The sequence below is a fragment of the Ascidiella aspersa genome, chromosome 5 (genome assembly GCF_963924565.1).
Source record: "Ascidiella aspersa chromosome 5, kaAscAspe10.2, whole genome shotgun sequence".
NCBI classification, from domain to species: domain Eukaryota; kingdom Metazoa; phylum Chordata; class Ascidiacea; order Phlebobranchia; family Ascidiidae; genus Ascidiella; species Ascidiella aspersa.
This window is the reverse complement of record NC_139451.1, coordinates 629,302-651,660: the sequence shown is the minus strand read 5'-3', so window position 1 is coordinate 651,660 and position 22,359 is coordinate 629,302. Positions and strand designations below refer to the sequence as shown.

The 22,359-nt window shown below is 35.4% G+C and overlaps 1 protein-coding gene and 1 non-coding gene across 4 annotated transcripts; one reads left to right on the top strand and one right to left on the bottom strand.

Moving 5' to 3' along the window:
• Positions 1–5,432: 5,432 nt before the first annotated feature.
• Positions 5,433–21,036, top strand: LOC146141393 (uncharacterized). 3 transcript variants are annotated; one of them, XM_083390427.1, is made up of 18 exons: positions 5,433–5,562; positions 5,865–6,177; positions 6,485–6,577; positions 7,135–7,296; positions 8,349–9,703; positions 10,074–10,159; positions 10,792–10,900; positions 11,172–11,257; positions 11,486–11,588; positions 11,860–11,945; positions 12,174–12,276; positions 13,684–13,780; positions 14,268–14,324; positions 14,520–14,764; positions 15,195–15,356; positions 16,711–16,872; positions 18,044–18,205; positions 19,502–21,036. In XM_083390427.1, the coding sequence occupies exons 1-18, from the start codon at positions 5,467–5,469 to the stop codon at positions 19,553–19,555; spliced, it is 3,531 nt and encodes a 1,176-aa protein (XP_083246553.1). In that variant the 5' UTR covers positions 5,433–5,466; the 3' UTR covers positions 19,556–21,036. The 3 variants fall into 3 exon arrangements, with proteins under 3 accessions (XP_083246553.1, XP_083246552.1, XP_083246554.1); XM_083390426.1 differs by having other exon boundaries at positions 6,461–6,577; XM_083390428.1 differs by lacking the exons at positions 10,792–10,900; positions 11,172–11,257 and having other exon boundaries at positions 6,461–6,577; positions 19,502–21,034.
• On the bottom strand, positions 19,880–19,956 carry Trnat-ggu (transfer RNA threonine (anticodon GGU)). The gene has a single exon. It is a non-coding gene; the product is annotated as a tRNA-Thr (tRNA).
• Positions 21,037–22,359: the final 1,323 nt, after the last annotated feature.

Below are 22,359 nucleotides of genomic sequence, written 5' to 3'. Positions count from 1 at the left end.
AATTAGACCCATTTTTAATCGCAAAACAATTCTAAATCCGCCCCTGATAAATTGTTATTATATTTAAATGCCTAAAAATATATGTTTTTACAACACAATATTCTGTGTGGTCCATTACCGCCGTGACATTTTTAAGTTTGGCTTTGGACTGCGACTTGAAAAATGTTGCCCCTGTACTATTTTATGATGCCATTGGATGAAGGACGTTTAGCTTGACGAATTCAGAGGTTGTTTAGCAAATACAAAAGCGCGCTTTATTCACAAAAGGTCGTCTCTAGTCAATGTTGCTTCTACGAGTATACGATTCAGTTTACACACCGCTTCATGTAAATCAAGCTTACTGCGTTGCGAACCGGTGTGATCCTATGTCTGCTACACTTAGCGCGACTAAGGTGTTTTGTTACAGAGATCTGCATTACGCATTGGAGCGCAGCAAACGTCTGAAAGCCAGGGGCGGGCCACGAGGCCACCACCTCATCAAAACTCATTGGTTGCCAATTGTAACAACGTAACGCAAACAAAATTGAATTACATTTCTTGTTTGTCCTAACCTACTTTTCATTCAATGGTTTCTGCCCAAAGGCTTCTTGCGTCTCATCGCTTATAAAAAAGTTTGGCGACTTAAATAAAAAAACAATGGTGAAATGCTGGGAAATTAGGGGATTTACGGTAGTCAAACGCAACCTGACTTGTTCAGTTAACGCTATGCTTGAATGGTTTGAGGTTTATGGCTTAGGCCTACCTCAAACCGGCCAGACGTTATAGTTGAGCTATGGTTGAATGAGGTTTTTGTGTAGCAGCCAAGAACAGACGAAAACTTTACTGTGAAAAGAGGAACCCGATTTTTCATTTAGGCTTGTTATAATATAATATGCAGAGAACGAAATGAGGAACTGTTTTGTGGCAGAGAAACTTTATATTTGTCAGCCCTAACTCGCCTGTATGTTGGTTTAATTTACGTTGATTGAGTTTCCTACTTTCAGCTATGGCAGGATAAATACTTACAATTGCTGAAAACTCGGTTCAAATATAGCGAATGTAGTTTGTTGTAAAATACGTTTTATTTTTCTTTAGAGTTAGTGATAAATTTAGGGGTAGGTTGGAGTTAGGTAAAAGTTGTCTTATTGAGGGTACAGAACAGGGATAGCGAACCTTTTCACCACGCGAGTCACAATCACGAATTTAATCCTTATCCCTAAAATGCAAAAGTGGATCACATATTTATTTAGTTATGTGACTTTATGATAAACTTTGCTGCTGATGCGTCTGGGTTGGTAATTAATTCAAGGTTTTTGAAGATTTCCGAACTTGAATTCCGACGAATATTAAGAACCTAAATAGTTAACAAATGCTGTAGAATTTTTTATGGTGTTACAGGAGTTCAGCAGAAAGCTTTTAAGCATGGATTAACCAGGGTGTGCAAAACTTTCAGTCTGCGACCTCCAAACTTCCCTTAAAGGATCGCAACCCTTTACGTTTGTCAGCGATAAACAAAATTATTTTAGTTGTCTGCTTTTTTGCACGCATTTGTTGAAGTGCAGTTAGTGTAGTCCAGTGTTTCTTTGGCTCCCTTTGGGGGGAATTTTAAATTTTTGGGAGGAAATTTATTCCTTGAAGGAATTGGGGAGGAAAAGTGGATGAAAATATCTCACTTTTTATTACTTGATAGTTAACACATATAACTAACTGCTCAAAGTTTAAGTAGACACGTCTACTTGTTATAAGACTTAAAGTAGCCTATATGTGAAGACAGCATGCTGTTTTAACAGTGTTAACCAACGTCATAATATACTATGTTTGGTGTACAATATATATTGTTTAGCCACAGTAAGTGAAGTTTACTAGAACCAGGTGCCTGTTTTATACTGTTCGTTTGTTAATTTTTAGCGTGGTTAAAATTATGTGCAACTTCTTGTAGCTGCAGCTACTTTTTTAATCTGAGAAAAAATACTAAGTTCGCAGTACCGATTCACATTTCTGTCAATAATCATATCCTGGTTACCTGGATAATATGTTTTATATTGGTAGGCTAATCCTTCTAATTACCTAATACTTATTAAAGATAAGTTTGAATTGAATATTTGTTAGACTTTAGTAGTGCTAAAGGAATAGTTTAGTGTTGGTCCAGACGTCCAGTATATATTTTAAATTCTGCAAAATGCCAAAGCTAATGCTCGAGAGCGACTTTTACCAAATCAATCATTTAAATAAACAGTGGTTGGAACCACAAGTTGGTGCTAACTATGCCAAATTAATGGTTGCAGAGCAAACACTTCTTCCATTTCCGCCTAGATATAATGATTTGAATGAGGTTTTAGTGACATTACAGATATTTTGACGAAAATAGAGGAACACTTGATATTTGCAAACGCGGTGATCTTCGGGCAAAACTGACATGATTTTCTCCTCAATTTTCATAGTTTTTTAACATGAAGCTCATAGTTCACATTAACAATATGAACCACTTTATAAAAATGGTGTGTAAATTTCGTTCGGTAAAATTGTTCTTCGTATTTTTGTATTGTTTTTAAGTGTGCCCTACTTTTGTAATGTTCACTGTTATCTCTGAGAAATCATAAAAACATCTTGCACATCATATCCATATACTGTGAAATTTAAGCAACATTCCTTTTTGTGATTTTTTTGGGAGGAATTAAAAGTGTTTGAGTCTTTAAGGGAGGAATATGAAAAAAACTTTGAAAACCACTGATGTAGGCCTATTCTCGTCAACCCTAAAACACACAGATTAGGCAGCCGTGATTTAAACAGTATAGTGCTATATATATAACGAAGAATTGTTTTTTTACATTTTATTCTTTCCTGAAAATGATTGATAACATTTTGGTAATTCTAGAGAGACAAGCGGGTCATTAAAAATCTGCGGTGGGTCGCCATCCTTGGTATAGGACCAGTCCGAATAAGTTATTACGACTATTAGGCATAAGTTCTATTTTGGTCTTAACCCGAACTTCGTTTATTTCAACGTTAATGTTGTTATTATTTCGGTCTTATGGCTGAAGTCCCTTTAGTCGTTTTAAGATATTTTAGGAAGACCGTAAAACATCAGACTAAGAAATAATGTAAAACGTCAAATTTTCGGCGTCTTCTGCGCGTTTAATCATAATTAGCTACTATTTCCCAGGGAAGCCTGGGATATTTGCTTTTTTGTTTATTGTCGTTCAACATATATATCCTAGATGTTTCGCCGGACTTTTAGCTCTGTTGATTTGCCGAAAGTGAAAAGAGGTTGCGGAGCACTGCTTTAAACCAGCCAGACGTTATTGATGGTTGGCTGGGTTGAGGTTTTACCTTAAATGTTTCAACATAGCGAATGTAAGAGACACGGATGCGAATGTCTTTTGCACAATGTGCGCACATTTAAAAATGCCTTTAAACAACTACTTTGAGGGAACGCGATGACATTTAAAGTTTATCTAGCTTAGGGTTTGTTAACCTTTTTAAAGTCAGGGCACACCTGGCGAGCGAAGTGTGCGCGATTTGTTTTGGTATATAGGCATTTCTTTTAAATTGCAAGTTTTTGTTACATTGCCAAAAATAAAGTGGATAAAATTATATGTTCAACATTTTTGAATACGTTTTCCGTTTGTCCGCGATGCACTTGGCAGCCTTCCACGGCGCAACGGTAGAGAAGCGCTGATCTAGTTCAAAAGACAGCATCAAAATGTAAACAAACCGGACGTTGAAAGATCATTCACGTGAAGCGCGAAATTTTTTCGCACTTAGCCTACGTAGTTGAAATAGTCAAAAAGTGTTTGAAATGGACTCGTGTCTAGTTTGTCAAACAGGCGGCGGGCCGGATGAATTACGTTGGCTGGCCGGGTCCAAAACAATTTGGTTAAAGGGAAATTTGTAGACGATGTGCCGATGTTTTTTGCGAGTGTTGTTTCGTCTGGGCGAGTGCTAATTGAAATTTAATATTAACCCTGGGTTATTGTGCGGCAGTGGAACACAACCCGACTTGTTCAGTTAACGCCTATACTTAAATGGGTTGAGCCTTAAGTGTTGCCTTAAATCAGCCAGACGTTATTTAGCTGACCTACAATAATGAACATTATTTGGGTTAGGATGAGGGTTTGCTTTTGGGTTAGGGTAGGTTAAGCAGTATTATTAAATAATAAATATAATAATACTTGACCAACCTACACCGAAACACTAACCGACGTTAGGATATTTCGTTCGCTTCTGTAGTGAACGGAATGCGGAACTGTTTTGTGGCAGAGAAACTTCATATTTGTCAGCCATAACTCGCCTGTATGTTGGTTTAATTTTACTAAATGTAGTTTGCTTTAGAATACAATTTGTTTCTTGTTATTATTTATATTGGAGGTTTGTCTTAACAGAAGCGAGTTCTGTTCGTAAATTTATTTCGCACGAAAATTTTAGTAGAAAATAAACTAAAAGTTGTGTTATTAAGATGTTAGAACAACTGTGAATCAGGCAGGCTTTGGATCTTTCGTTGAACTTAAAAACGTGTTTAATTACATTTAAGGAGGTAGTAAAGTGTTGGCGCAAAGCGCGAAAAAAGCATTTGTTTGGTTTAAAACGTCATCCATACTACTAATGAAAAGTGCAATAAAGCCACTTTGAGGAAACGCGATAACATTTAAAGTTAATCTAGCTTAGTGTTTGTTATCGGACGAGTACCGATACTACCACTTGGTATCGTGTATCGGCTCCGATATTATCGGACGAGTACCGATACTACCACTTGGTATCGTGTATCGACTCCGATATTATCGGACGAGTACCGATACTACCACTTGGTATCGTGTATCGACTCCGATATTATCGGACGAGTACCGATACTACCACTTGACATCGTGTATCGGCTCCGATATTATCGGACGAGTACCGATACTACCACTTGGTATCGTGTATCGGCTCCGATATTATCGGACGAGTACCGATACTACCACTTGGTATCGTGTATCGACTCCGATATTATCGGACGAGTACCGATACTACCACTTGACATCGTGTATCGACTCCGATATTATCGGACGAGTACCGATACTACCACTTGGTATCGTGTATCGGCTCCGATATTATCGGACGAGTACCGATACTACCACTTGGTATCGTGTATCGACTCCGATATTATCGGACGAGTACCGATACTACCACTTGACATCGTGTATCGACTCCGATATTATCGGACGAGTACCGATACTACCACTTGGTATCGTGTATCGGCTCCGATATTATCGGACGAGTACCGATACTACCACTTGGTATCGTGTATCGACTCCGATATTATCGGACGAGTACCGATACTACCACTTGGTATCGTGTTCGACTCCAATATTATCGGACGAGTACCGATACTACCACCGGCTTTCAGTTGTTAATTGTTATCATTGTTTTTTGCAAATTTATCATTTTTGCTAGTTAATATTTAGAAAACGGTTAAACCATAATGATGTTAGAACTTGTATATAACGCACAATGCTTACTGTTTGTTTAGATAATGTAAATAATATATTGTTTCAACTTGTGTATTTGAAAATGGCTGAAGAAAACACAACCAACATCACTTGTCAAGTAAGTTGAATTTGTTTTAAATCTTAGTTTCTTTATCAATATAATTGGAAACTTATAAATCAACCTAACTAAGCAAGATATCGCTTTTTTAGCCTCAAATAGTCACATCTTTCACGCGTGCAGAACATAATTATATCCTTTATTTTTCTTACATACCTTTGCTCAAAAAAATATGAATAAAATATTGGAATTAAATTTTCTTTACTACGTGGTATAAAATGTTTAAATTATATTAGGCTAAACATTTACATTAAAAATATATTTTGTTTCTAATTACAAATTCTTTGAAATATTTCATGTAGAACTTTATTGCTGGTGATCAACAAATCGAACACCAAGATGCTAGAATCGAACATCAGACTGTTGCAGGAATGCACGAACAGAGAGCACAAATAAACCGTCAGAACGTAGAAGATCTACAACAACAACGAGCGGTTATCCAACGTCAAGATGTGAGTGGACTGCGACAACAACATGCAATGATACAACATCAGGCAGTAAATCAGACGGTACATCAGCAACTAAGCATTCAACAGAATGTTACAGTTGTAGTACAACAATCTGCTATTCAAGGGGAAACCCCTCTAAGTATTGGACCATCAACTTCTCAACAAGGTATTTCAGATAAAATAAACATTAGGAAATTTGTTTCCAAAAGTGCGATTTAAAGATTAAAGTTTTTCTACCTTAAATTGAGTGGTCTATTTTCCAGCACACTTTTAGGATGTTGCTCCTAACCAGAAACCTGAATAATTGTTGTTGTTTACTGATAAATGCACTTATAAAACACCAAAGTTTATATTATTTTAATCCATATAGTCACTATTGTGATAGGAATGACTTGGAACTGATAGTCTTTTCATTCTCAAGCATCATATAAACTATATAAATATTACAGTGGTAGTGCCATCTTCTATTCAAGGTGAAGCACCTCTATGTCATCAACTTCTCGGGCTATCAACTCCTCAACAAGGGGAAACCCCTCTAAGTGTTGGTCCATTATCTTCTCAACAAGGTATTTCAGATAAAATAAATATTAATTAGGAAAATTGTTTACACATCTCTACTAAATCTTGTGCGTACACAAACAAAATCTGGGTGACCGGGTGTATTTAAGCCAGCGCTGGTCTAGAATCAAATCGCTAACCCGCACCCTAACCCAAATTATGTTCCGTTGTGGTAGGATTCTATAGACCAGTGCTCAGCAACCGGTGTGCCGCGGGAACATGTCAGGTGTGCCGCGACGTTCACAAATTGTTTTATCTCTGTTTGTGTGCCGCAAGTGGAAACGGTTGCGCACTGTTCTAGACCAGTGTCAATTTGTTTACAAAACTGCGTTTTATAATTAAAGTTTTTCTACCTTAAATTAAGTGATCTATTTTCCAGCACACTGTTAGGATTTTGCTCCTAACCAGAAACCTGAATAATTGTTGTTGTTTACTTATAAATGCACTTTTAAAGCAGCAAAGTTTATATTGTTTTAATACATATAGTCACTATTGTGATAGGAATGACTTGGAACTGATAGTGTTTTCATTCTCAAGCATCATATAAACTATATAAATATTACAGTGGTAGTGCCACAATCTGCTATCCAAGGTGAAGCACCTCTATGTCATCAACTTCTCGGGCCATCAACTTTTCAACAAGGGGAAACACCCCCCAGTGTTGAGCCATCGACTTCTCAACAAGGGGAAACACCGCCCAGTATTGGACCATTATCTTCCCAACGAGGTATTTTAGATAAAATAAATATTAGGAAAATTGTTGGCACATCTCTACTAAATCTTGTTGCGTGATAGGAATCACTTGGAACTGCTAGTCTTTTCATTCTCCAATATCATATTCCCTGTTTTTTTAATGTAAAAAGTAGGCAAGTCTATAGTGCTCTGAGTGCTGAATCAAGCCTTCAAAATTCATTTTTATTGTTAACAGTCTGACAATGTCAAAAGCTAAATAAAATCTACAATTATGACAAAACCACGACCCGACAAACGTTTTTGGAAGTTTAAATAGTTCATTTGAACACTTTTATTCAATATGAAATGATTTGCTGGGCTATCACTTCGCACTGTGCTTTTGTCAAGGGTCTTCAGTAAATAGATCTGTTCTACGGATTCAGATACAGGGATCAGGGTCACATGTTTCATCAGCAAATATCACACAGCCTTACAAACTTTCCCTTTATTTTTCCTCTTTGCAATCTCCACTCTTATTTAAACAAACCATATTTATCTGCCCCTTTTCTTTTAAAACATTCGCAAAGTACAGAGCTTAGCACAGTTAGAGCAATGGACACTTCACTTGAAATATCACATTTGCGAAACCTGGTGATTTGAGTCAATTGAGATGTTTGGACTTTTTAGACTTGAGTTTGTTCATCTTCTAGCTTTAGCACTTGAATTTAGCAAATGTGGTCTTAAATATATTGTAACCAACAAGTTTCTGTTGTGTTAAACGTTGATAAATTATTTTAGAAACAGCAAAATATAATGGTTATAATTACAAAGATAGCCAACACTTAAAGAAGTTTTCAGCATCAAATATGAACCTAAAACCTGTAAAAATTAATTAGTTTCGAATAACAAACACACAAATTTTACCCAAATGTCAAACAACACACTATATATGTAAACATAATTTATGGAAAATAAGCATATATAAAAAAATGGAATCGTTAAACTTTAGCATAAAATACAATTAATTTGGGTTCATGAAAAAATAAATTCACAATTTTGCATCAATTTAAAGAAACACACTAAATCTAAAACTTATCTTTGATTAAGGTCGGTTGGAAAATTTAACTTTGAAGGAAATATCAGATCTTCTGCAACAAAACTTTGCGGTAATTAACTCAATGGGCTTAAAATACAACGAGGAGACTTTTCCACAAGATATCAACCCTCAGTTAGCGAACATTGAAAACTTTTATGAAGGTCAATTGGCCAAGAATAAAGAATACAGCTCAACATCACGCCAGACAAATAGAGATTTTGCATGGTCACAAAAAGTTACTTTCGAACAATTAAGGGAAATTATCTATTCCGGAAAATATAGCATTTTAGTAGGGGGACCTGGATCTGGTAAAACCACTCTTTCTAAGAAGCTTGCCCAATCTGATACAAAGCTTGTGATGCACCAGAGATGCCTGGAGATGTACTGTGACGAAAAAATAACTTTAAAACAGATGATAGTTGATAATGCTTATCCACATCTCGGCAAAAAAGCAAGGGACAAAGTCTTTAAATGGATAAAAAGGAATCCTTCAAAATGTGTCTTTATATTTGATGGTTACGATCAAGCCACTTGGTCACTTGATAATGTAAAGCCCATAAATGCTGCAGTTCATACTCGCTTGTCAGTTGAACAACTAATTGCCAATCTTTGTGGCAAAAAATTCCTTCGTGGTGCCTCAATAGCTCTTACGTCCAGGCCACATTCCATTATTTTCCTCCAGGAAGAATTACGTCCTGAAAATCTGTTTTACCTGATAGATTTTGAGTTTGAAGATATGCGAAAAATATTTTTTGCTTTTGCCGGTGAAGAAGCCCAGAGAATATGGGACACATTTAACAGCCAAGCACCCATGTTACTTGATCTTTGTCTTATCCCAATTATGCTTCAATTGACCCTTTTAGCTGCTTTGGGTGCAGATGATGTTACTGAACTTCGCAACACTACTCAGGTTTTCACTGTTTTGCTGAAAAACTTAAGGCACTCGAAACATGCTAGGGTTGGCGATATCGAATCAATGTACAGCACCTTAGGTGAACTTGCTTACAATGCTACTAAGAACTCCACTGTAGTAATAACACATAAGCAAATAAAGGAAAAGGGTTTGAGTGACAAAGATGTGCAGGATTTAATAATATCTGTCCCTGGGCTAGAAAGGTTTAACCAGAAGCTGTTCGAAGGTGAACAGAAACTAATATTCCATCACCAAACACTTCAAGAATATCTCTGCTCTTTGTACATCAGCCAGAACATGAGTCTGGACGAGTTTAGTCAGATAGTTAAGAAATTGGTCTCTAATCCTCACTGGGCGATGGTGAAAAAATTCGGATGTGGACTTCTACTCGGCAGCGATTTTATTGTTCCAGAACCTTCTATACAATCAACACAGCAACCAACTGACCAACAGGTTTGTATGTTCTTGTTTGATTTAATATTTGTAGAAGGTTGTACAACATGTGCCTAATGTTTACTTGCATGACAAAGCTAATTATTGAGGGCTTTGATACAATGGTTGTGCTGCACAATAACAGGTGTTATGCTAAAAACAGTCTATAATGCCAAAACGTTTTGAAATGGTTAACATACCCTCTAATTGACATTATATTAACAGTTTAATTATGGCAAAGTGAACAAAAATTGAAAAATTTCTAGTTGACATTTTGTCAAATATCTAAAAAGTTTTTCAAATTTTTGCAACAACTAAAGACCAGTTTGTGTGTAGCACTAGGTAAATTTTCTGGACAATATGACTTGAAACTTTATCAGTTTTATTTTAGATTGCTACTGATCGGAACAAACCTGAAAAGTCTCTGCTTAATCAACAATCAAAAAGCACAGCAGCCCCATGCACTTCAAACTATCGGTTTGTCGCCAATAAAAATTAAATATATATTTCTCCTGTACAGCTCAGTTGGTAGAGCCACGGTTCCAGTTTGACAAAGGTATTAAATTAAAACTTTCATCACAGCCTGATTTTACTAGCCTTGTCTTGCTTACAATCCTTAATAGAACAAACGATTTCCATTAGGCCTCTGACAACCTATGGATGCTGCGATGAGTAGGTCAGTGTTGGGTCTCATTATTGCACCACATACTTACAATAATAAATTTACTAAAGTAACATTACTGCCTTGTTTAGTAGAAAATATCGAGCAAAATTTTTCGATACTGCTTGATGCAGAATATCAGCCAATCTTATCGGTAAAATATTTTACATATCTCTAGTTGTGAGTTTGTATCTCGCCACAAAAAATGTTTCTTATCTTGTTTGCATAGAATTATTTAAAAAAAACAGTATATGCACACAGTTGTATATGTGGTTCAGCTTAATATGTTTATATTCAGTTTATTGTTTTCAAAACTGGTAATGTGTTTCTATTTTAAATGTAACCAATAACTTTTTTAAAGGTACAGTATTTGCTTGGAACATAACTATTTGTGAAACCTGTTGTTAACCAAAATGTGTTTGTAATCAGTGTTGTGGTTGTTTTCCAGTCGTTCTGACCAGAGATCCGAAAGTTCCTATCCACGATCAGAGTTGGGACAAGACACCTCAGTTCGGCCAACTGCTAGACAAGAAACACAGCAATTAATTGACCAACAGGTTTGTATGTTCTGTATTAGTGTGATTTAATATTTGTGGAAGGTTTTACAACATGCTTCTAATGTTTATTTCCATAAGCTGTATTTACTGAGTGCATAGGGGCTAGGGACAAAATGGGTGTGATGCATAGTAACAATTTCTCCGATACAAAAAATATTTAAGCCCAAAACGTTTTGAAATGCTTAACATACCTTCTAATTCATTTTTGAAATCCCAATCTTTACTGAAATAGGCTTATTTTCACCTTGTAATTTAACAGTTTTTATTTTAGATTGCTACTGATCGGAACAAACCTGAAAAGTCTCAGCTTAATCAACAATCAAAATGCACAGCAGCCCCATGCACTTCAAACTATCGGTTTGTCACCAATAAAAAATAAATATTTATTTCTCCTGTACAGCTTAGTTGGTACTGCCACGCTTTCCATTATGACAAAAGTTTTGAATTAAAACTTGTTGTTTATTTCCATTTTAGATATGACCAATAACTTTTCAGAATTTTCAATATTTTCTTGGAACATACCTAGTTGTGAAATCTGTAGTTAACCAAAATGTGTTTGTAATCAGTGTTGCGGTTGTTTTCCAGTCGTTCTGACCAGGAAAGTTCCTATCCACGATCAGAGTTGGGACAAGACACCTCAGTTCAGCCAACTGCTAGACAAGCAACACAGCAACCAACTGACCAACAGGTTTCTTTGTTCTGTATATGTGTGATATAATATTTGTAGAAGGTTTTAAAACATGCGTCTAATATTTGTTTGCATAAGCTGTATTTATTGAGTGCACAGGGGCTAGGGACAAAATGGGTGTGATGCATAATAACAATTTCTCCGATACAAAAAATATTTAAGCCCAAAACGTTTTGAAATGCTTAACATACCTTCTAATTCATTTTTGAAATCCCAATCTTTACTGAAATAGGCTTATTTTCACCTTGTAATTTAACAGTTTTTATTTTAGATTGCTACTGATCGGAACAAACCTGAAAAGTCTCAGCTTAATCAACAATCAAAAAGCACAGCAGCCCCATGCACTTCAAACTATCGGTTTGTCACCAATAAAAAATAAATATTTATTTCTCCTGTACAGCTTAGTTGGTACTGCCACGCTTTCCATTATGACAAAAGTTTTGAATTAAAACTTGTTGTTTATTTCCATTTTAGATATGACCAATAACTTTTCAGAATTTTCAATATTTTCTTGGAACATACCTAGTTGTGAAATCTGTAGTTAACCAAAATGTGTTTGTAATCAGTGTTGCGGTTGTTTTCCAGTCGTTCTGACCAGGAAAGTTCCTATCCACGATCAGAGTTGGGACAAGACACCTCAGTTCAGCCAACTGCTAGACAAGCAACACAGCAACCAACTGACCAACAGGTTTCTATGTTCTGTATATGTGTGATATAATATTTGTAGAAGGTTTTAAAACATGCGTCTAATATTTGTTTGCATAAGCTGTATTTACTGAGTGCACAGGGGCTAGGGACAAAATGGGTGTGATGCATAATAACAATTTCTCCGATACAAAAAATATTTAAGCCCAAAACGTTTTGAAATGCTTAACATACCTTCTAAATCATCTTTGATTTTCTTGAAATCTCAAACTTGGCGTTGGAACAGCCGCTAAAACCGGTCTGGCTAGGCCAAAACTGGTCCGGCCTTTAAAATCCCTTATTTATTCTTTAAAATCTGACAAGAAGCCTGCAAACAGTTCAAATGATTAAAGTAAACTATACTTAAACTAAATATAGTAAATATCACCCTCTTTTTTAAACCCTTCAGTGCAAGTTAAAGTTTTATTATTATTAAAATCAAATTTTCAACCGCCCGGTGATATGCTGAAAATGCATTAATTTAAACCGATAAAATGAGGAAATATGTGAGAATATATAATCTAACCTTATTTAATCAAAATATACAATGAATGAAAAGTCCTTTTTTAACCTCCCCCCACCCCCAAGAAAAAATCGCTATTACTTTATCCTACGCAGAGCATATATATTTTATCGATTTTACGGTAATATTTGCTATATTTAGATTAAAGGACAAGATGTGATGATATCTCTGAAATATACCTTTTTCACAAAGATAATATCAGTTGGTCTTATTAAGTTGCCAGTGGTGGTGGGCCTATTTTTTTTGGTTTGCCCCCGGCTTAATCCGTCCCTGATCATTAGCTTTCGATAATTTCTTTTCGATTTTACGGTAATATTTAGTATATTTACTCTAAGCATAGTTTACTTCAACCATGTGGACTTTTTCCAGGCTTCTTATTGTTTAAGGATAAATATGCGATTTTGAAGGCCGGACCAGTTTTGGCCTAGCCGGACCTGTTTTAGCGGCTGTTTCAACGCCAAAATAGATCCGACCGGATCAGTTTTGGCTCCGGACCAAATTTCGCGTTACAGTACAACATGCGCCTAATGTTTATTTGCATAGGCTGTATACTGATTGAATAGGGCTCTGATTAAAGCTGGCTTTACTGCTATACAGACTATTGGAATATAATTTTGCTTGTTATGATGCAATGTGTATCTATCTATATATATGCACCTAACTTGGAAATTTATTTAATATTTACTATAATAAAGAATATATAATTAAAAATTTCGGAAACTGAAAAAAAAGCAGGTGGTACGCAGCAACATTAAAATCCACTTGGTGGCCTGAAAAATTTGGCTACTGTTTCAAGGTATTGGATCCACAATGCTGGCACAAACGTTTAACTCAATATTTATTAACAGCTTTAGTGGTATTAGATCAAGTAGCTATGTTTGTATGCAGGTTGCCAATCAACAACCATCAACATCTGCCACTCAACCAAGTCAATCTGGTGTCGATCAAACCTTAACCGACAATTCGCAGAACCAACAAAATAAAAGTAAGTGGCAATTTTTAAACTTGGCTATACTTAAACTTGTTTTCAACAAGAATAACTGAAATGGCCAAACATTGCAGTACTAGAATATACTTAGTGTGCTAATATGCTTTCAAATTAATTACCATGTTTTTAATTATGTTAGTGGTTTTCAGCAGAACTGGCTTTTAAATCCTGACTTTTTTATATAAATTAAGTTGTCCAACCTGGCATTGTTAATTATAAGATTTAATCCACTTTATGTATTTATTGTTACTGTAAACATTTTACACAACAAACATATTTAATAAAACACAGCAATAAGCATGAGATTAGACAACGCGACAACTAACATCAAAACATTCACTAGTCTGCTGCCATCTTGTGGTTAAATAGTCGTGTAAATAACAAGTAAATAGCGACAAAGTCAAACATTTATAGTAAGACACACATAACTGCTAAAACAACAGTAAACCGTTCTGATTATTAATAATGATTTCCATGTTTACAGTCAAGGCTGAGATGTTCTACGAACACTTTCTCGAGGAATTCAAACGAAACCCCAAAAGTAAGAATATAACCATTCGGTTACTTTGTGATATTTTTACTCGGCTGGTTTATTTTAATTTTTTCACCCGTTAACAAAACACCATTGTTTTTGCACTTGTTATGTCACAATCCCCATTACTGGTTAACACCTCATTTGTTTGTTGTTTCTTTGTTTCTTTTTTTTAATATTTAATAAATATAAAGTTGTGTTTAGGTATTGTTGAAATGATTGTTGATTTGCAAGAATGCAATGAAGCAGTGCTCCAATCTTTCGCAAAGCACTTCCCTGTGAAGGCTGATTTTATCGGCCAACCCATCGGGACAAGTGCAGCTTTCGCCTTGGGACAGATGCTCCAGCATGTCGACAAACCAATCGAGGAGTTGGATGTGTCCCGCTGCAAACTGACAAGTCAAGGTTTAAAACACATTTGCGAAGCAATCGGGAAAATGCCTCACAAGGTAAAGTGCTTTATTGTCGACATTTTGTTGTTGAATATTACCGCCACCAACTTTTATATTTTACTTTTAAACAATGATAAAGATTAAGCGTCAGTATGTAAAAAATGACAAAATATAAATTAAGATTAACCCTAATAAAAAACTAAAGCACCTGTTCTAGGCAACTGGGCAAGCCGCAACTAAATAAAATGTAGTCAGCAAAATGACGTAACAACCACAGATAATAAAACATCCATCAAAGGCTGTTGGTGTGGTGTAGTCTTTGTGATAAAACCACACTGTGAAGACGTTTTGGTAACATGAAGAACATCTAAAAACTCAAGTTGGTTGCCATCAGTAGAAAATTCTGATTACTTTAAAATGATTAATCACGATTCGACCTTGTGGTTCACTTTGTTAATTTAATCCGCTTGTTAATTTGTTGTTTCAGATCATGTTGCTGGATCTGAGTTATAACCGCATCGACGACGAAGTAGCTCTTGAGCTTTCTCGCGTCCTCCCAAACATCGAGAAGTTGGATCTGGGGAACTGCAACCTGACAAGTCAAGGTTTAAAACACATTTGCAAAGGAATCGGGAAAATAACTCACAAGGTAAAGTGCTTTATTGTCGACATTTTGTTGTTCAATGTTACCGCGACTAAGAATGTTCAAAGTAGAATCCCAAAGTATTCTAGAATAATAGCTTTCGAATCCAGAATAATGAATCAAGAGTCTTGAATCCCAGTGCATTTGTCGTAAATTATTTACGTTCTATTTTTTTGGTGAAATATTTATAATATATATATAGCCTTTACCGACTCAGTAATTAATCAAAAAACTTTTTTTAACATATCGATGTAGCAATCGAAAAATTAAATTACAGATGATTTACATTCTAAACAACTGTCATTTAAAGCAGTTGTTTAAATTGCGATACATTATTGTAGGAAAAAAACAAAAAAAAATAATAATTATACAAACCGGGTTGTTGCCCCAACTTAATTTTTAGTAAATATAGTAAGTGAAATGCACCACAATAAATTCTACACAAATTCTGTTCGTTTTTATAAAGTATTATTGTGATTTAGATTTAGTTTACTACAAACGTCTTCCGTCAATAAGCCGGTCAAACATTATGATGTAAAGAATACAAAGTTACTATAGTGCCAGTAATGCATTACTATTACTTAACAATTACGCTGTGAGTAACCTCGCTAAATATTGCCCTAAAGTTGACCTTAAGTAACCCCGTAACGCGTTTTGTCTAAGGCCAGCACGTTTTACGATGGAATGATACTTTTGCAACTTGCCGCATTTAAGGAAATTGCAAAATATTCATGCTTCAAAAATGATAAAAATTAATGGAAATGAGAGTGTTTAGTTTGCAAGCCAGCCACATTTGTCTCAGTTTCATGCAAAGCTAGCGGGGATTTAAAATCACATCTAGGTTGTTATAAACATAGCAAAGCAGTTAAAGGTGTTTCAGGGTCAGCCAAGGTGGCGAAATTATTTGCCACAACAGGAAGTAAGGCGAAAGATGACGTCACTGCTTATGAGGGTACTTGTGCTTTTAACACAAATAAGCACCACAATAACTTTTTATCAATGAGTTGTACGTCATCTTTGCTGAAGAAACGTTTCCCGATTCTGTATATCCATGACCCCCCACGAACTAAATTTTGCCAATTTTACAATAGGATTGCGGCGTGTCTCATCGCACCCTCGAAAATCAATTTTTTTTTCAAATATACGAAGCCATTTTTTGTTTTACACGCGGGCGCGATTGTTTTCCGTCTTTTCAATATAAATACGTCGCGTATTGTAACTTTATGACGTAACTTGTGACGTCCCCTGACCTGGAGTTGGTCAAATGCAACCGTAGTAAATTTAGACAGGAAATTTGAGTTTTAAAACATGGAAACCCTACCTTTTAAAATCAAATCCGCTCGTCATTTTGTTGTTTCAGATCAAGTTGCTGAATCTGAGTTATAACCGCATCGACGACGAAGGAGCTCTTGAGCTTTCTCACGTCCTCCCAAACATCGTGGAGTTGTATCTGATGGACTGCAACCTGACAAGTCAAGGTTTGAAACACATTTTCAAAGGAATCGGGAAAATTCCTCACAAGGTAAAGTGCTTTATTGTTGGCATTTTGTTGTTCAATGTTACCGCGACTAGGAATGTTCAAAGTAGAATCCCAAAGTATAAATAAAAAGAAAAAAAAAAGTATTCTAGAATAAAAGGTTTCGAATCCTTGTGCATTTGTAATAAATTATTTACCTTTATTTTTTCTGGTGAAATATTCATAATATATATAATCTTAAACGACTCAGCAATTAATCATAAAACTTGCCAATATAGTAATGAAATACAACTTAATAAATTCTTCACAAATTCTGTTCGTTATTTATAAGTTATTGTTGTGATTTAGTTTTAGTTTACTACAAATGTGATCTGTCAATAAGACGGTCAAACATTGTGATGTAAAGAATAAAGTCATTAATGCTAGTAATGCGTTGTCACTTAACAATTACGCTATGAGCAACTTCGCTGAATATTGGCCTAAAGTTGACCTTAAGTAACCTCGCAACTCGTTTTTTCCAAAACCAGCACATTTTACGATTGAATGTTACTTTTGCAACTTGTCGCATTTAAGGAAATTGCGAAATCCCTGCATTGGCATTACACGTTAGTCGCTCGCCCAATAACACTTGCCTTGCAAATAATCAATACACGAAGGTTATTGGCAAGTAATTGGTCTCACAAAAACCCGTACAACGCACTACATGAATACATTTAAAGCAAGCGCAGTATTTCTTTCGCCACCGCTACAAACTTGCAGTGAAACGAGTAATTTATATTGGTTCCAATTACCCGACATATAGGGCAAAATTGGATCCCAATATAAGGATGAGGAGCCCGATATTCTAAGGATCCCATATTCTACTTTGAACATCCCTACCCACCAATAAAAATGCATGAAATAACAAACCATAAACTCACCTAACTTTAACAATATTTTATTTATGTTTTCATTTATTTATTTTTTCTGTTTATGTATCGTGTTTAACCGCGTTGGTACGAAATAATAATTATGGGAACAACGTGTAGAGCAATGCTACATATATCATGTTTCTGTATTGCGCTTATCTTTTGAAACAAACGGCTAAATTGGATTCGAAACTAAGGATCCAATATTCTACTTAAAAACATGTTGAAAACACGATTTGACCTTGACCTTGTGGCTCACATTAATCGACCTTTCAAAATCTAATCCGCTCGTCAATTTGTTGTTCCAGATCGATATTCTGGATCTGAGAAGTAACGTCATCGGCGACGAAGGAGCTCTTGAGCTTTCTCGCGTCCTCCCAAACATCGAGAAGTTGTGGGTCAATGGTTGTGGCTTCACTGAGGAAGGCAAGGAGGTGATCAGATCGAAACTGAGAGAACTTGGGCGTGACGTGAGTAACAACAATAATAAATAAAAAACCTAAATCACTGGCACGAGAAGGCATTATGTTACGTCACAATGTAAAAAGTTGGTCTAACACCAACCACTAGATGCGCCTAAAAAAGAAATAAATAAAAAAAGGGCGAGAACAATATATTGTTATTATGATAAAAGGAATAATTAGGTTTTTCGTCTAAAATATAAATATATCTGTAGTTGTAACTGTTAAACTTCTCTGAAAAAAAAATTAAAATATAAAGTGTGTTAAAAAGCGAAACATAACTTTTTATATTTATATTTTACGGCTAATTTACTAGCGCAAGAAAAACACTTGTTGCTTTGAGCCAATGCAGTTTTGTTTATCTTGGCATAGAGTCACAGTTTCTGGAATAATATTAACAGCACTTTGGAAAAATGGTAGTTTTATCCCAAAAGTTTGCATGACTCAGCAAAATAGCAGCAAATTATAAATCCCTGATAAAAATTGATAAAATTCCCATGTTACAAAATAAATATACGTGAACAGCATATTAAATGTGCATTAGGAAAAGTCACTAAATTATCTGTAAAAAACACACATTTTATTTGTAAATTTATTTTAATCTTTATTTTCCACATAAGTTCAAACCAAATTTCCGCTAATAAATCACATTCTAAATAAGAACTCAAGTTTCCCATCCATCGATTAAATCTAAGTTCAAGGCTCGGAAACCTAAGGTTCGTTTAATAATGTAATCCCTATCGCAGATAAATCTAAGCTATAACTTGTCATCATGACTCGAAAAAGCTGCGCGCAACCGTGATCATTTTGAAACAGTAACTATTACACCTAAAAAAAATATTACCCCAAAATTGTCTCCTGTTTGTTTTTTCGCGGCTGTTAGTTTATTGAGTCTCTTTGCATCCATGGCCTTGTTCGTACCACGGCACACCGTAATCAAAGTTTTGTTAACTTAGCAAATGTATTTTTTATTCGCCTAATATGCTATCTTTTCAAACGATCACTATTTTTGCCAACCTAAACTAGATGATCAATTATATGACTCTCATGAAAATACTCACAAATTAATGGTCGTCCCACTTTGAAAAGGCTAAAAAGAAATTGGAAATAAATTCCTTATCTTCTTTTGCATCATATCTTAAGGAGCGAGAGGTATTCGCTACTCATTCAATAATCCGAGCAGCTATGCTTATTCCTATTAATTTGACTCCGTGATGTCTTGCGTTAAATAGGATGAAAAGGAAACAGAAGTTTTCATTGAAACCATTTACAGCATTTGAATTGCTTCCATCTTGTATTTTACAGAGCAACCGCGTGATTTTTAGATTCAAAAAGGGAAGAAAACATTTGACTCTGTGATGTTCATTTTACGCAACACGCTTCAGCCTTCCTGTTCATTTGGTCGCCAACAACCTTCCAATGCTCAACAGTGCTGTGGTTGTATTGAAATTTAACTAAAGTACTTATCATCGCAATTCTCGTTTTAAAATCTAACTTAAACTTAACTGAATGAAAAACATTCCACAGATATGTGTGTTTACAACTGACCTAGCCCTGCTGAAGCAGCTTTTTTTCAAACGATTACGCATTACGGCTTACGTATAATTAGTACACCGAAAGCCATCGCAGACTCACCGAATCTGTTGATGTATTATGTCAGCAGGACAGGCTTGAAAATCAACTAGCCTGCAGTGAGGTTCGAACTCACGACCTCCGGTCATACCGGGGCCGTCACTCTACCAACTGAGCGCTACACAGGCTCGGAGAGGTTTCTCGACTCGCTTCTTTCTTAGCCTGTGTAGCGCGTATAGAGTGTAGATTTATACATTGGCGTTATCAATTGTATTGTATATGTGAAATTATAAATACATCTTTCTTCATAAGCTGTTTACATCAACATAGTCGTTTTGTTTTATGTAATCTATTAACCTAGGGCTGCCATATGAAGTATATTAAATGATTTGTAAAATAAATATAAAGGCCATTTGATAACATTGAAAAATGCTCAAATGTATTTCATGCATTTGTGTTTTCTTGTATTTTTATATGCTTTTTGGTATGAAATCAAGGTCAAACCAAATGACTTTTAAATGACAGGGATGAGAACTAATAAATTTTTTTATCAATGTACATAAATTTGCGTTATTTTATTTTTTGTGTGCTGTTAGGCGATAAACAATTATTACGTGTTTTATTTACCACTACAACGTTATCAACTGTTGCTAATCACGCCGACTGTAGATTTTAGCATTCATTACAATATAAATTTTAACATTATATGCGCCTTTACTCTTAAATATAGGGTTAAGAATTAAGTTTTCGCATTTCAGGACATATACAATGACGTAATGTTTTCGTGCTGTCTCGTGTGCTGTTCGCGTGTTTAATTGGACTCCGGACATGTTATTTTCTATCTCAAACAATCTGCAAATCTCACACCCATTATGATCGCCCGTATACCGCCTTGATAGCTGGGTTTAACTTCACATGAAATGGCCCGCCATGTAATCTTTCCACGAGACAACCATCTGTAAGCAGCCACCGTTACGGCGAGAAAAGAGTTTTTGAACAGTGTGTAGATTTTAGTAGACGCTTGGGCTGCGCCTGGTGCATTTAGCGAGTAAGACGTTAGGTGTTATACGCTCTGTCATTTGATTGTTTGTGAGTAATTGCGTCCTAGCATAACAATTGTTTGTGGTGTGGTAGTTTTCAACTCTTGCATCTAATAAATCTGTACACTGGGTTAAGTGTTGTGGTCTTTAATACAAACCTTCATTTCTAGGTTATTTAATATCCGAATTAAGAACTCACTGGCGACTTTAACAAGAGGTTTTGGAAATTTTCTGAAATCAGTAGTTAAAGACGTGTCAATTATGTTCAGCCTAATTCACGAATGTAGAAAGTTACACCAAATTAAAATTATCAGAGTTATGTAACTGTAAAGCATCTCGCTCAATAGACTGTCAGAGGTTGATTCCTACACCACAATCAGCCGATAGTTATTGACTTGTCGTTGTAAGAGCTTATCATATAACAGGGGTGGCCAACACGCGGCTCTTCACCCAATTATATGCGACTCTTACATTCATGTTGTGATTTTTTTGAATGTTTCGATTTTGTTTTGTTAGGAAATTAAGTTATGGATTTTTGCGCGAAAGTTTGAACTTTTTTATTTAGCGTTTGCTATGAACTGCCGCTTCGAACACAAATAAATATTCTACACACAAATAAATATTCTAGCAAACCGTTTCGAGCAGCAACTGACTGAGTTATAACGCAATACTCAAAACCAATAAAGGAGCAGAAACAAGACGGCTGGTCATAAACGCTACAAGTAAACGTTCTGTCAGTTAAAATGGTGACTATTGTGCTCATTATTTACAAAAAAAGAGAAATGGATGAAAAGTTTTTTGAATCTACGGCGACACTTGTTTTCGTTGCAGCTTTTTAAACAAGGCAAAAAATTGCTGTCGATTATAAGTTATTTTTTAAATTTGCGTTGTTAAAATTAAAGTACTACGCAGAAAACTGCAAGCACAATAGAAATTTTTAGCAATTTTTTGCAGTTTATTTTTACAATTATGAGGAAATAGTTTGGCGAGTTCAATGTTAAATATTATCAACTTTCCCATTTTATTATTTTGTAAATAATATTATACTCACCTGGCGCTTTGCTCAGCTTTAGCTTTAGTATTTGCAAACAATCAGTGTAAAATTGCAAAACATAGCTTTTTAATGATAGCGAATTGCAGTACCGTTAAAGTAGAGTTAAAAAGCTGTGTTTTATTTTGCCGCAAAATAAAACATTTTGTTTACGAATTTCTTTATACATTCGATAATAATTAACGCATTTCATATTTGTCCCTCGGAAATATACGGAACCGGTTTATTTTGACTGGTGTCCAACGCAGTAGGAAGTTTGGAACGTAAAAGGTAGAATAGCATCAAATATTTTCCAGCATGTAAAATCCAGGATTATACCGAAATACAAAAAAGTCCTTAAACACCGACCTGCCTCAATGAATACTTAAAATAACGATAACCGATTGCCCTTTCTTACTTACGTAAACATCATAATTTAGGTATTTTTTAAAAACTATAAACAAATCATTTGGAAGGACTATTTTCCATACTTTTTCTTACAATAGTGGGAATAGGGTTGT

What these genes read in the sequence shown, in the direction of transcription:
- LOC146141393 (XM_083390426.1), top strand. Translation starts at nt 5,467, where the DNA reads ATGCTTACTGTTTGTTTAGATAATGTAAATAATATATTGTTTCAACTT. An exon ending in TCGGGAAAATGCCTCACAAG is followed by an intron (nt 14,765 to 15,194) that starts GTAAAGTGCTTT and finishes TTGTTGTTTCAG; the next exon opens with ATCATGTTGCTGGATCTGAG. An exon ending in TGAGAGAACTTGGGCGTGAC is followed by an intron (nt 18,206 to 19,501) that starts GTGAGTAACAAC and finishes TGTATTTTACAG; the next exon opens with AGCAACCGCGTGATTTTTAG.